This window comes from Caenorhabditis elegans, chromosome IV (genome assembly GCF_000002985.6).
Source record: "Caenorhabditis elegans chromosome IV".
In the NCBI taxonomy this organism is placed as follows: Eukaryota; Metazoa; Nematoda; class Chromadorea; order Rhabditida; family Rhabditidae; genus Caenorhabditis; species Caenorhabditis elegans.
The window spans coordinates 3,466,342-3,479,177 of record NC_003282.8 but is presented as its reverse complement, the minus strand read 5'-3'; the positions used below and the strand labels follow the sequence as shown (position 1 = coordinate 3,479,177).

Below are 12,836 nucleotides of genomic sequence, written 5' to 3'. Positions count from 1 at the left end.
TCTGATTTATCACAAAAATGTTGAACCTAGGATAAAGTTGGAACCTGGGATAAAACTTTGGTCAGAGTTTTTGTGGTCGTATGAAAGCAGGTGAAGTATTAACTTGCACATATCGACGTCTTCTATCATACTAAGCTTATATAGCTATGAACTTTCTTATAAAGTTATGAGCTCTTCCGATCTCACCGGAGTCGATGATTTGACAGGGAGTCTTCCGATATCAGTGTATGTCAGCTTTTTGTTCCTATTTTCGGTGTTGATGATCTGTTACGTACTTTTATTACCGATTTTTGAGTATACACGCAAGGCTAACGAAGAGCAAGACAAAAAGGTAGCTTCAAGATTAAAAGGTTAATTCCGTAGAGCTAGATGTGTAAGGCTAAGAGCTAAAAACCCAGGACTACGAACCGTGGCTGAATGACTAATCCTAATCGCCTGACGGTATGTAAGGCTAAGGATCTCAGGCTAAAAACGTAATTTAACGGCTAAGATTCTTAGTCTGAAAGCTTCAAGGTGGCAGAATAAAGAGCTAACCTATGACCAATCAATTTCTTGAATTCCAGGACAAACTCTACCCAACTGTCAAACATTTTTTCTGGATGGTAAGAACATCCTATTACTTTTTCATCGCTTTGATTGTCGTTTTATTCCTTCAATATCCCCCGTAAGATCTGAATTCTATACAAATAAAATAATACATACATTTTCATTTATTCAGATTGCGTAACATAATATTCTATAGCTTATTCATAATTGATCAAACATTTGAATTGCTATTATTTTCCATTGCTCTTGAAAAATGCCTGTGCACGTTTTTCCCAAAACTCGAGCCCTATTTCACATCAGCTCGGAATAGCCTACTTGATAAAATTTGGGCTTTATATATTGTGCACGTGATTAAGGAATTGAGTATTTTAGTTGTGGTAAGGCGAACTGTCGGAAACGGAAAAGCAAAGGATACAGTGGGATATGTTCATGGGGTGAGTACAACTCTCGTTCCCGTTCCCAGACGTCGGCAACCCGGCAAAACTTTTTTACACTATTTTTTGTTCTGTTGCTTTTTTCAGGCAATTTTGGTATTTTATAAGACTTTCATTCTGTGTCTTTTTTCTAGTTTTCTTTCTTTTTTCTAATGAAAACAGGAATATATTTTTTCTCTCTCCCTCCCCCGCCAACCAAAGTTTAAGACTAAGCGAAACCCTAAACCTAAGTCTAAACCTAAGCCTGAGCCTAAGCCTGAGCGTAAGCCTAAGCCTAAGCCTAAGCCTAAAGAGGAACCCCTGAAAAATCAAAAAAACCGGAAAATCCTAAGCCTAAATAGCGTCAGTAGCGCTTGGGAAAAAATCCTATCTATGAACATTTCAAGTTAAGATTATATTATCTTGTATGGCACTGTTTTCTATGTTATCTGCGTTGATGCACTTTCCAATTATGAAAAAAATGCGCAAGCTCGCGTATTTGGATTCGACTCAGCTAAATACCCTTTACACATACATATTTTGGCTGACAATTACTGTTGTGGTTTTTAAATTGGTAAGTTGCCTCGAAAAATTTAAAAATCAATTTTCTGAACAATTTTCAGATCTACATATTACTTTTCACTATAATTTTTATATTGTTTCTCCCTCAATTCTCGATTCAATTATTAGTATACATAATTGCTATTATTGGAGGTCTCACAACTCCCATTATTATTGAATCTGTGTATATTGTTTGCAACATTGACAAAATCTACAATATTAACGGCAGAAAAATCAGGGAATTTTTGAAGCTCTATTTGAAGTAGATGTATTGAACTTGGAGACTTTAAGAAAATCAGTCGTTGCCTGCTAACCGAAAAAGGCACCAAAATTCACAAACTCTCTATACGTAGCTGCAGAAAAGTCACCTGTCAACCAGGTGAGCTCTACACTTGTTTATTTAAATCGACAATTTCTAGTTCTTCACAAAACTATGAATTTTAGCGATTCAACCGTGGTTGATGATTCGTCATTGCAAATTCCGGATTCAGTGAATTTCATTTTTATGTTATTATTTTCAATGTTGATGTTCTGTTACTTACTAGTATTCCCGATTTTCAAGTATATTTGCAAAATTAATGAAGAGCAAGATCAAAAGGTACCTCATGATCATAAGTGCCTAATTGTAAGCCTATTTCTGGGAAGCTTATTCTAACGGCCTGAAATTGGGGGCCTGAAGCTAGACACCGAAGTCTAGAGGTGTAAGGCTAATACCCTAACTAGTAGGCAAAGGCTAGGCGGCCAAGGCTTATGAGCCGTTGGCTATTGGGTCGTTGGCTATTGGCCTAACTATTAGACTTAGTAGGGGGCATTGCTAGTAGCCTATGGGTAGGGGCATCAGGGTAGGGGCCATAGGCTAAAAGTGTAAGACTAGAAACTTAAGGTTATGGGAATAAAACTAGGGGCCTGAGACTAGGGACCTAAGGCTTGGGGGTGAAGTCTAAGGAGGGGATGTGGGCCTAAGTCTGAGGGCTACAGCTATTGGCTTAAACCGATGGTCCTAGAGTGGTATGACTAGACGGCTAAGTCCAACTGCCTAACAAATTCTAGGGGCCGACTAGGGGCTGGGGCCTTAAGCCTAGGGATCATAGAAACTTAGCGCTTGAACCAATAAATTCCAGGACAAACTCTACCCAGTGATCATAAGACTTTTTGCAATGGTCAAAACATTTTATTATCTATTCATACCATTAACTGCCAGTGTAATTATAGCCAATAAGCCGTAAAGTCATTACCCTATAAAACCGAAAAATTCTTCTCAATTCAGCAAATTTGGTTACATAAAACTCCTAATTATCTTAATATGCTACTTCTTGTTCATTATTGCCCAAGCATTCAACATTGTAGTGTTTTTAGTTGCTGTTGAAAAATGGTCGGGCCATATGTTCCCAAACTTTGCGCAATATGTCACATCAGCTCGAGAAGTATTGCTTTATAAAACTTGGATTCTGTATATTTTCCTGGTGCTTACGGAATTAGGCATCTATGTGGGAATAAGCTGCACAGTGTCAAAGTCCGCGTTGGATTATGTTTTTGGAGTGAGTAGAGAATGTATTGACCTTTTTTTTTTAACTTTTCTATTTGATTAAGAGTATTTTATTTTGCATGGCAATGAGTTCAGTGTTATCTGCGTTGTTGCATCTGTCGATTTTGAATAAAATTCGAAAGCTCGCGTACTTAGAGTCGACTCAACTGAATAACCTTTACATATACGTATTTTGGCTAACAATTACAGTAGTGGTGTTTAAAGCGGTAAGTTTGTTGCCTGTTTATTAATATGAAAGAAAAAATTATCACCCAATATTCAGATCTACATACCATTCTTCACCATTATTTATCTAATTTTTCTCCGTCAGTTTTCACTATATGTTTTAATTGTTGTTATTGGTTGTGTCGAAGGTCTCACGACTCCGTTTATTATTGAAACAGTGTATATTATTTGCAACATTGGCGAAATCTACACGGTGGACGGCAAAAAAATTACAGAAGTTTTGAGGCTATATTTAAAGTGACCAAACAAAAATCACATTTTGATTCGACAACAATCACAAAAATTTACGAATTGATGAACATTTATGTAAGTTGAATACGCACACTAAATAAATATTAATATTAACAGTGTTTTACTGGACCCCACACGGTCTCCTAACACGATCTCTGAAATCGTATATTATCCTACGCATTTGTGTAGAGAAACAATTTTAGAAGAGTTGCAGTAATGACAAAGCACACATGTGCTACAGTACTTTTGAAAACGATAGAGTGTAGTCCACTCAACGAATACATCTAAAATATAGTCTTCTGGAGGATTTTTACAATCTTTAAAGGTGTATGGCGGCCCTGAAATGACTTAAAACTTGTTCGAATGGAGACTAACTTTTTTGAAATTACCGTCTAAGTTACAAAATTTTACCAAATCTGGGGTTATTATAACTTTTTCGAATAGTTTTGACGTACAAATTGAATTATAACATTTTCAAATAATTTTGCGGATTGATTGAAATAAGACATTTTCATAGTTTTTTGTTTCACCTGTCTGGAGGAAAGGTCTGTTGCAATTCCGCTAATTTTTGCTAGAAACTATGAACTCAACAAACCAAAGTCTTTTATCATCATATATTTCCGATCAAGATGTGTTCTGGTTTTGGTTTTATAATATTTCGGGCTCCGTGTATTTTCTCGGTCACTTAGTTTATGTTTACGCTTTTAATAAAAATCGGAATCGTGATAAAAGGGTATAATACTATTTTAATTTTTTTTTGTTTTGAGCTTTTTCAATTTCCTTCAGGACCTCCTGTTTCCAATAACAAATCACATTTTCAATGCTGTGAGAATTGTGACAATCCTATTGCTTTTCATGTTTATTTCTCAAATTCTGTTCGGTTGGCATCATTTTAAAAATGAATTTAAAAATAAAAATGAGAGTAGGCCAATTGTAACGTTTGACGATGCATTACAACAACCCAACATAGAATTACCTCTTATATATTTGGTATTTCCATCTATATCATAACCCAAGTATACCACGTGTTCATATTTCTTCTATCAGTTCAAGTCTTCATGGTTTGGCTCTTCCCAAAACTCGAGCCAAAAATGCGGACAATTCATCGAAAAATGTACAGGAAATTTATTCATTTTTACTGGATACTATTTCTTCTACAAATTTTTTATTATTTTATCAAACTTTATTATCGAAATTCAAAAGATTTGACCGACTTTTATGTTATTTGTTTTCTCATTGTTCTTGCCAGCATTCTGCACATTTTTATGTTAATTTTTGGAAGGAAACGAGCATTTTCCCTTTATCAGGGTCAACTACAAAAGTACATTCTCTTGCTGACAGGTCTCGGAGGGTCAATAAACTTAGTAGGTGTTCTAATGAAGTCATAATACACACGTCGTGCCAGGTTGTCCCATCACTTAGCTGCAAAATTATTTAAATGCGCTGTGATGTCACAAGTCTTTAAAAAGAAATCTTCTCGCCTTCCGTGTGCAGTGGAGCGATGGGACAGCCTGACACCACGCGAATACAAAGTATGTTTTGTGAGCTTTCTTTCTTTCATTTTTGAATTCAATTGGCGGTTATTCTAATAGGAACTATGTGAAAACTGAGATTTATCAGTTTTCAAAAAATCATGTGAAATTTAGAAAATTTTTTAAAAAATTTCTAATTTTTAATATTAGGTCATTCCGACCTTTTTTCAGGCAGTTCTGGTTTTCATTGTCTATTTCAATTAAGAAAATAATGCTTCTTTTACGGTGATTGAATATTATTTGTTGATGACACCTTGTGTTATTCAAATATGCTACTTGATAAGCAACAAACAAAAATTGGCCAATTCGTTAAAGTTCAAAAAGTTTATCAAGATACTAATAGGTAGTCAACATTCATATGTTCATCCGCAAGCAAGTTCGCTTTCTGTGCAACAGAGATTTTAAATGCATTTGTATTTGTGGAGCCTCTAATTGTTCAACTCAGAAGCAAAAATTATAAGGTCGGCAAATAATAATTGACTTATTTTGAGAAACTAACTAAGTAAAAAATGAAAAATTTCATTCAAATAAATTTTTAGTTAGCTTAAACCGTAGTTCCTAACACATCCAACATGTGCACGCATATCTCTGTGTCTCTCGCCTGTCAAACACCTCGAGGTCCAGATCTCTCGATATGGTTTGTGAACCAAAACCATCACAATAGTAGATTCGATTCCGTGTACCGACAAGATCAAGTGGACCAGATTATTTAGCTTCTGGTTATGATACCGGGTAGCTATGAGCAAAATGACTATTAGAGTTGGGGTTAGCAGAATTATTATCGTTGAGGCGGTCTGCAAGTTTTTTTTTGAATTAATCTCAAATTTTTCCGCGAGCCTATTTGAAGAGTGACTGCTCTTATCAGTTTTCTCTGAAATTCTATTGTTTTCGTAGAATAAGCTGAGCGAGTTTTGATGGATGCCAACTTTTTCAGAGTTAATCCGAGAAAAGTTAGAGTTGCACCAGTAAAAAACATGCAACTAAACACCAAGCAGATAAATGGAATTTTTAGATCGATGCTTGCCACAAACATCATATTATTGTTATATGTAAATGGAGGCAGACATGGAAGAGCTTTCATAACATGAAGACGAGCTTGCTCCTGCTCCGGAATATTCAGAAATGGAGGCAAGAAGTGGAATGGGACTGAGAAGTAGACGAGGAAAAGGCATGGTATCCTGTAATATCGTCTCCAGAGAGTATTCTCTTCGGAAAGTTTCACGTAGCGATCTTCGAATATTGCAAAAGTCGATGCGACCGTTGCTGAAAAAAACTATTGACTTGAGCAAAAAGGCTTAAATCAGAGGGGGTTTTTCCGGCAAATCAGCAAGTTGGCGGAATTGAAAATTTCGCGCAAATCGGCAAACCGGCAATTACCGAAAAATTTCGGCAAATTGTGGTTTTGCACATTTTTTTGTTGGAAATTTTAGAATTACGCATCCTATAAAAGTTCCAACATCTATTTTGAGAATTCAGCAAATTCGATGATAACATCTAAAGAGAACGGGGAAAAATTTCAAAAAAGGACAGTGTTTCTGAACTTTAAAAATATCTTCTAAAACCTTACCATCAATTTTTCGAGCAAAGTTTTATTGAAAATTTCCGGCAAATCGGCAAACCGGTAATTAGTTGATTTGCCGAATTTTTTAAAAAATCTTCGGCAATTGCTGTTTTTCCGGCAAGATCGGCAAATTGGCAATTTGCCGGTTTGCCGATTTTTCAGAAATTTCAATTCCGTCAATTTGCCGGTTTGCCGATTTGCTGATTTGCCGGAAGCTTTTATTTTTGGCAAATTGCTGATTTGCCTAAAGCAGTATATCAATTTTCCGAATGTTTTTAGGGGGGTGTGAGGTGTTTTTTTTATAATTAAGATTAACACTTAAAACTGTGCCTTTTTGAAATTCTTTTCCCGTTTTCTTTAGAAATGTTCATAAAATTTGCTCACTTTTCAAAATATATGTTGGAACATTTATAGAGTGCGTACAATTTTGTCGATTAAAAATAAAAGTCCAAAATCTCCAGCAAAAATGTGCAAAACCAGAATTTGCCGAAACTCTTCGGCAATTGCAGTTTTTTCCAGCAAATTCGGCAAATCGGCAGTTTGCCGAAAATTTCAATTTCGGCAATTTGCCAATTATGCCGGAAAAATTGTTTGCCGCACACCCTTTAGTCATACCAAACCGCCTGCCAGAAATCCTCCTCAAAGTCTGACAGGCCACGTTTCCACTTAACTAATAAAAATCCTTACCAGTGAGTAAACTAAGACCAAGATAATACAAAAATCCAGATAAATTCACAAGACCCAATCCATACCCAGCGATTTCTGGGTAGTAAATATATGGAATACCAATAAAGCTAATACAAATGTCAGACAGAGTACTCCAGAAGTGCAAGTTTAAAAGTAATCCTTTCAACGATATCATTTCCTTCGGTGTCTTGAATATTATACAGTAAAAACCGAAAATTGATACAGGAATCTCTAGGCAAGATATACAATGGGAGGCTAGCACCATGAAATCCGGAGATGCTAAATAGCTGGTATCAACCACGCATCCTGCCATGGTTTATGATTCAATAGAAATGTGAAGCTGAAAATTTTCACCTGATTCTGACAGAATTTCTGAGAATAGTTAATTTCGTTCTCACGTTTGTTTTCAATTTCAGACGTGAAAATAATGAGCTGTAGACATTTTTTTTTGTTTTTGCAATGTCTTCCGTGTTCTAGTAGTTAGAACATTGCTCACCTTCGATTTTGAAAAATGGAGTACCGAAATCTGGATCATTGCTTTTTTAAACCCAAATTGGCCGAAGCTATCAAATTTCGTATTGAAAAGTATTGAAATATTTTCAAAAATAGTTATGCCGGTTCAAGTTTGGGAAAAAAAACGTTTATGGGCGATAGACAGATCAGGGGTGGGCGGCCAATTTATTTTCCCTAATCGGCAAATTGCCGATTTGCCGGAAATTTTCAATTCCGACAATTTGCTAGTTTGCCGATTTTGACTTACATTTTCGGCAAATTGCCGATTTGCCGTTTGGAGATGGTTTTAAGAAGGATTTTTATAAAACGGAAACACTTAAAACTGTGCCTTTTTGAAATTTGTTCCCGTTTTCTTTAGTGATTTTCATGGAATTTGCTTACTTTTTAAATTAGATGCATTCATAGGATGCGTACAATTTTGACGATTAAAATTGAAACTCTGAAATTTCCAACAAAAAAAAATGCAAAACCACAATTTGCTTTTAAAGTCAATTAAAGTTGGACATTTTCCCGTTCAAGCTTTGAATTTTCAGTTTAATCTTATTCAAAAGTTAATATGAACTCAAAAGTTATTTCAGAAGATAATAGTTTTTTGAATTCACAATTTAAATTATTTATTAATTTGAATCATTTGTTAATATTTTTCTTCCCTCAATGCAGAGGCGATGGAGGTCGAACACGAAGCTGGACGATAGAAGTTTGATCTTCCGAGTCCTCGAAGATGCTTGCATAACGTGCTTCATCTCTAACTAAAACTGGACTCATCACGATATTCTTGCCCTTGAGAGTTGCTTTGAGGGTTACTTCTCCTTTGATTTTGTTACCCTTCTGAAAATGTTTAAGTTTGGTTGACTAGGGCTTCCATGCAAATTCCAAAACGCCTGCCTCGCGCCTTCTGTATAGTGCGGGGCGGAACCAGAAAAAAGTCAGACACCAAACGTTTGATTTAAAGCCGGTATGTAGAAATGAGGCAAGAGGCCGTCGTGAACCGGGCAGGTTGGAGACAGGCGTAAGTCCCTGAAACTGCGCCTGACACTCATACCTACGGTTGACCATGAAAAAATAAACTTACTCCGTCAACCCACGATCCGCAATTCTTCTTATTCGCGCTTTTAGCTTTTGCACAGAAATGATAGAATTGCCATTTGTCATCGTCATCGCCATTTAGCAATCTTCTTATTCCCACTGTCTTCTCTCCGCCAGTGAAGTCTATACTGTAGTTATAGTCTGATCCGGCTGTAACAAAATCCACGATTTCCGATTCAGCGACCAGTTGTCGGGAGTAAGAAATTATTAAGAGGAATAGAATGAGAGTGATCATCTTGTGGTAAATGATCTTCTGCTTTAGTCGCCTCTTCTATTTATAGGAGATATCGAGATCAGTGAAACAGTAAACAGATAACAGCAGGAAGTTGAAAAATTTCTGATTCAGGAAGTAAATAAAGACGGAATTTTAAACTCTAATTTCACATTTGGGTTCGGAAGGAAAATAGATTTCGGAACCTAATAAAATGTGCTTAGTTTTGTAGAAAAATCCATATTTATTCAAAGTAATGTATAGCTGTGTTTATTCAGTAACAATTTTACATCAAGGCATCACTGGGCACCGATAAATTTGCTACCCGGGAAAATGTAATCCATTTTCGGTGTTCATAATATAAAATATGAAGAACATCAGTAGAAGCCGACATTCTCAAAAACCAAACACTCGGTTCATTTGTCGATGGATTTTCAGGTCGTTTATAGGGAAATCCCAAAAATTGTTCATCATAGATTTGATCGTCAATATCACTATTATCGAAAGAAGCCTTGAATTTCTTGAATGTAGTTGATTGGAGGAATGTCTGAAATTTTTTGGGATTATATTAGTTCAGTTTGTTCAACAAACTCACATGTTTCAAATCAAATATATCTCGCATTGAAATTGCCATCAAATTGATCTCTGTATTCACGAAATGCAAAAAATATTGAATTTGTCCAGGAGCTGTCAGCACCTCAATCAAAATATCTTCTGCATTCTTCCATTGGTCCAACTGTGCAGCTTCATTTAGTTTCAGCGATTTTTTGGAAATGATATCATTTTTCAGCTTTCTAATCTCTATAGTTTTCAGCGATGAGGGCCTCAATAGTGATAGCAGTTGTATTAAGGTTTCTTGATTCAATACTTGAATGCTCAATTTTTTCACAGGAATTTGGTTGTCCAGTTGTTGTAGAGTTGTAGAAATAACGTCCAACAACTGTGCAACAGCTAGCCTGAAAAGCAGGACATGTTCCTTATTGGAGCCTGGTCGCGAATTTGCTTTTGTAAGAGAAAAATCCAGCCGAACTCCTTGAATTTCAGATTTTTGAGCAATCATGTTTAATTTCAAATCATCAGCAAACTTGGAGAGGCTGAAGCCTAGTTGCCAACGATTATTCACGGAGCACAACTCTCTTTCAACCAATCCATTCCGATGTTTCTCCACTTTTTGTATCACTTTTGAAACGTGATCTTGATAACTGGTCGTAAGATCAATAGGTTCGTAAGTCGCTTTTTTGATTCCTGCGTTATCGAATATGCTGACTGATACGTTTTCAACGTTGATCAAATTAATTTCAATCGCAATTATCTCTGCGTCAGGTTTGATAATGTCAACGCACTTTTGAACTCCACGCGAAGTTCTTCGAAGGCGGCAGCTGAAAAATAAATATATTTGCAGATATCATCCAATCTCAAAGAGCATACATATCAAGCCTCCCAAGATGGCTTAGAATATTTTTCATGAGCAATCCATTATGCAGGACCTTAATTGAAAGTTCTGATGTGCAAAGCGAGGTGCATTCCAATTCCTGAAAAACTAAAACCGATTTTCAAAAACTGAAAATTTTCAGATTTTTCTTTTTAAAAAATTAAAAATTTCAAAAAGCTTCTCCACTTTGGCTAGCCCTTCATTGCTCAATACACAACCAATAAACTAACTTTACTGCTCTGTACATTTCGTAATTCTTCACAAGCTTTTGGGCAATATATGGAAAACTTTTTATCGAACTCTGAAAAGGAGCATTCAATTTTCCCATCAATGCTCCATTCCCATGAAAACAATGAATGCTTCTTAGGGCTTCCAAATAGACCTGTCAAACTTTCATCAGTTATTGAGTCCGCGGCGTTATTGAAAGAAATATTGAAATATTTCAAAGTTGCACTATGTGTTGATAGCTAAAAATGTATATTTTATTTAAATGAATTTTCAATTCCTAAAAACATGCCTCTTTCATCAATTGCAAATCATCAATAGATATCACATCAACTTTGAAATTTGCTCCTTGAAAATGTAGGACGTTCTCGATGGATGTGCAGCATTCCTCAAGGTGCAAATACTTTGCATGCTTCCATTGCTTCATTTTTACAATTTCTTGGAAATGTTCTTCTATCTCTGTATCCTCTTTTCGGAAATTCAAGTTGATTATTTCTAGGTGGTTTGAACTTATGTGTCGAAAAATTGAAAGAGCTTGATAGCCTGTGAATCCCAGCAGAGAAATCAGTTTGGGCTTCAGTCCCCCTGTCCGATGGTTGTTCAAAAATTGAATGAACCAATCGTAGAATTGTATTGATTGTGAGCTTGCTGACATTCGCTTATCCAATTCCTCATAATCCAATTGACTAATTTCCAGATCTAATTTCTTTATTAATAGGGAACTTTTCAAAAAGACTTTCAGACTCTTACAAACCACTGACATAAATTCCGAATCTCGCACAAGTTGTTTCTCGTAAATTTCGTGAGATGTGATAGAAGTGTGTCCGCCTTTTTGGTGGTACTCTAACGAGACTGTTTCCCCGGGAGATTGAAAATATAGCGTTAATCCGACAAAATCAAGTTTGTGATTTAGTTTGAATCCGATTAGGTTTTTTATATTTTTCGTAGGGAATAGATCGAGTACATGAGACATTGGAATCTGAAATTTTTTGAAATTAGGTAGTGATTGAAAACGTTGCAATTGTAAATACAGATTTGGTTGTGAGGAAATTAATTTTTGGGTAGCGCCGGAGATTAGTAATAGGGATAAAAAACTAAACTTTTTCGAAACCACAGCTACAGAAAAAAACTCAGTTTTATCATTATATAAGTTGCTTATTGTTAAAATCATCGAAAATTTGCCAGAATGCGGTAAAATTTAAAAAAAATTCAAAAATGTTGAAGTGAAACTATTAAAGAAGGCTTTGGGTCAGGTAGTAGAACTTTATTGTAAAAAAGATGAAAAGCAGTCCACCGGAGATGCTATAAATACATAAGAAAAAGGGCGGAGAAACTGTCCGAATGGTGGGGCCAAAACACTTAGACAAGAAGTATTGTGACACAAATTATGACATATCCCATATTGCTGATATGAGTCATATGGGAACGAAAGATAAAAGAAGAGATTGAAGAATACAAGTTATCAGTGGCATGTTTTTTCCTTAGGTTTTATCTAACCAAAACAGATACGATTTTTTTTGACATGGAATTAATTTTTAATGCAATTAATAGTAGAAGCATTTTAGTTTTCAAAAACTAAACAAAAATAATAAAGATATTATGTCAACTATGTTGGAGAAGCGAGGGGGGAAAACAGACAAGAGACTAGTAAAAGCAACGGGGAATTAGAGAAAAAGGGAAAGAAATAGCAACAGGCCATATTGCTCATTGTTTTTCAAAAGAGAAACATGCAACATCAAGACTAGAAAAAAAGCAGGGACAGGAATCGAAATTTATGGTATCTTTTGAGAAATGCTCAGCTGGAATATGGTCCTGTGTTAGTGTTTTTTAAGAGTGTGTTTCAAATGCTAGAAAACTTAATATTCACATCATAAACTGATTTTTTTTTAATCGACATCTTTTTTGGGCTACAAATACCCCCACAATCATTACTTCATTAGCTTGGAACCTCTAAAAATTCTGAAACTAACGTGATTTTTCATCCGACGACGAGCACCGATTCGGCCAAAACTGTTTTGTGTTGAAAAACAATTCATGTAGAATGTATATGTATGTATATGTAAAACA

At 35.6% G+C, this 12,836-nt stretch overlaps 4 protein-coding genes and 1 pseudogene across 5 annotated transcripts; 2 read left to right on the top strand and 3 right to left on the bottom strand.

Moving 5' to 3' along the window:
* Window positions 1-166: 166 nt before the first annotated feature.
* Window positions 167-1,786, top strand: srz-70 (Serpentine Receptor, class Z; the record flags this gene model as incomplete). The annotated part of the gene is made up of 5 exons (NM_067954.2): window positions 167-331; window positions 564-664; window positions 719-980; window positions 1,372-1,533; window positions 1,583-1,786. 5 exons carry the CDS (start codon window positions 167-169, stop codon window positions 1,784-1,786), a joined length of 894 nt encoding a protein of 297 aa, NP_500355.2.
* A 167-nt stretch (window positions 1,787-1,953) lies between these two features.
* srz-69 (Serpentine Receptor, class Z) lies at window positions 1,954-3,532 on the top strand (the record flags this gene model as incomplete). The annotated part of the gene is made up of 5 exons (NM_001307280.1): window positions 1,954-2,118; window positions 2,642-2,742; window positions 2,788-3,058; window positions 3,111-3,272; window positions 3,329-3,532. The coding sequence occupies 5 exons, from the start codon at window positions 1,954-1,956 to the stop codon at window positions 3,530-3,532; spliced, it is 903 nt and encodes a 300-aa protein (NP_001294209.1).
* Window positions 3,533-5,593: 2,061 nt separating this feature from the next.
* F58E2.1 lies at window positions 5,594-7,615 on the bottom strand (annotated as a pseudogene). Its single transcript has 3 exons — window positions 7,303-7,615; window positions 5,908-6,317; window positions 5,594-5,848 (listed from the first exon to the last, which is right to left on the bottom strand). Coding segments are annotated over exons 1-3 (978 nt in total).
* An 851-nt stretch (window positions 7,616-8,466) lies between these two features.
* On the bottom strand, window positions 8,467-9,136 carry F58E2.2 (TransThyretin-Related family domain; the record flags this gene model as incomplete). The annotated part of the gene is made up of 2 exons (NM_067953.1): window positions 8,467-8,643; window positions 8,888-9,136. The coding sequence occupies 2 exons, from the start codon at window positions 9,134-9,136 to the stop codon at window positions 8,467-8,469; spliced, it is 426 nt and encodes a 141-aa protein (NP_500354.1).
* A 211-nt stretch (window positions 9,137-9,347) lies between these two features.
* Window positions 9,348-11,750, bottom strand: F58E2.3 (DUF38 domain-containing protein). Its single transcript, NM_067952.7, has 5 exons — window positions 11,062-11,750; window positions 10,775-11,011; window positions 10,541-10,644; window positions 9,708-10,491; window positions 9,348-9,659 (listed from the first exon to the last, which is right to left on the bottom strand). The coding sequence occupies exons 1-5, from the start codon at window positions 11,740-11,742 to the stop codon at window positions 9,399-9,401; spliced, it is 2,067 nt and encodes a 688-aa protein (NP_500353.1). The 5' UTR covers window positions 11,743-11,750; the 3' UTR covers window positions 9,348-9,398.
* Between the last annotated feature and the right edge of the window lie 1,086 nt (window positions 11,751-12,836).

Excerpts from the sequence above, each read along its gene's own strand:
- F58E2.3 (NM_067952.7), bottom strand. The coding sequence starts at position 11,742 with ATGTCTCATGTACTCGATCTATTCCCTACGAAAAATATAAAAAACCTA. Across the intron at positions 11,012-11,061 it reads ATTTGCAATTGATGAAAGAG|CTATCAACACATAGTGCAAC; the intron begins GCATGTTTTTAG and ends ATACATTTTTAG. Across the intron at positions 9,660-9,707 it reads ATATATTTGATTTGAAACAT|ACATTCCTCCAATCAACTAC; the intron begins GTGAGTTTGTTG and ends AAAAAATTTCAG.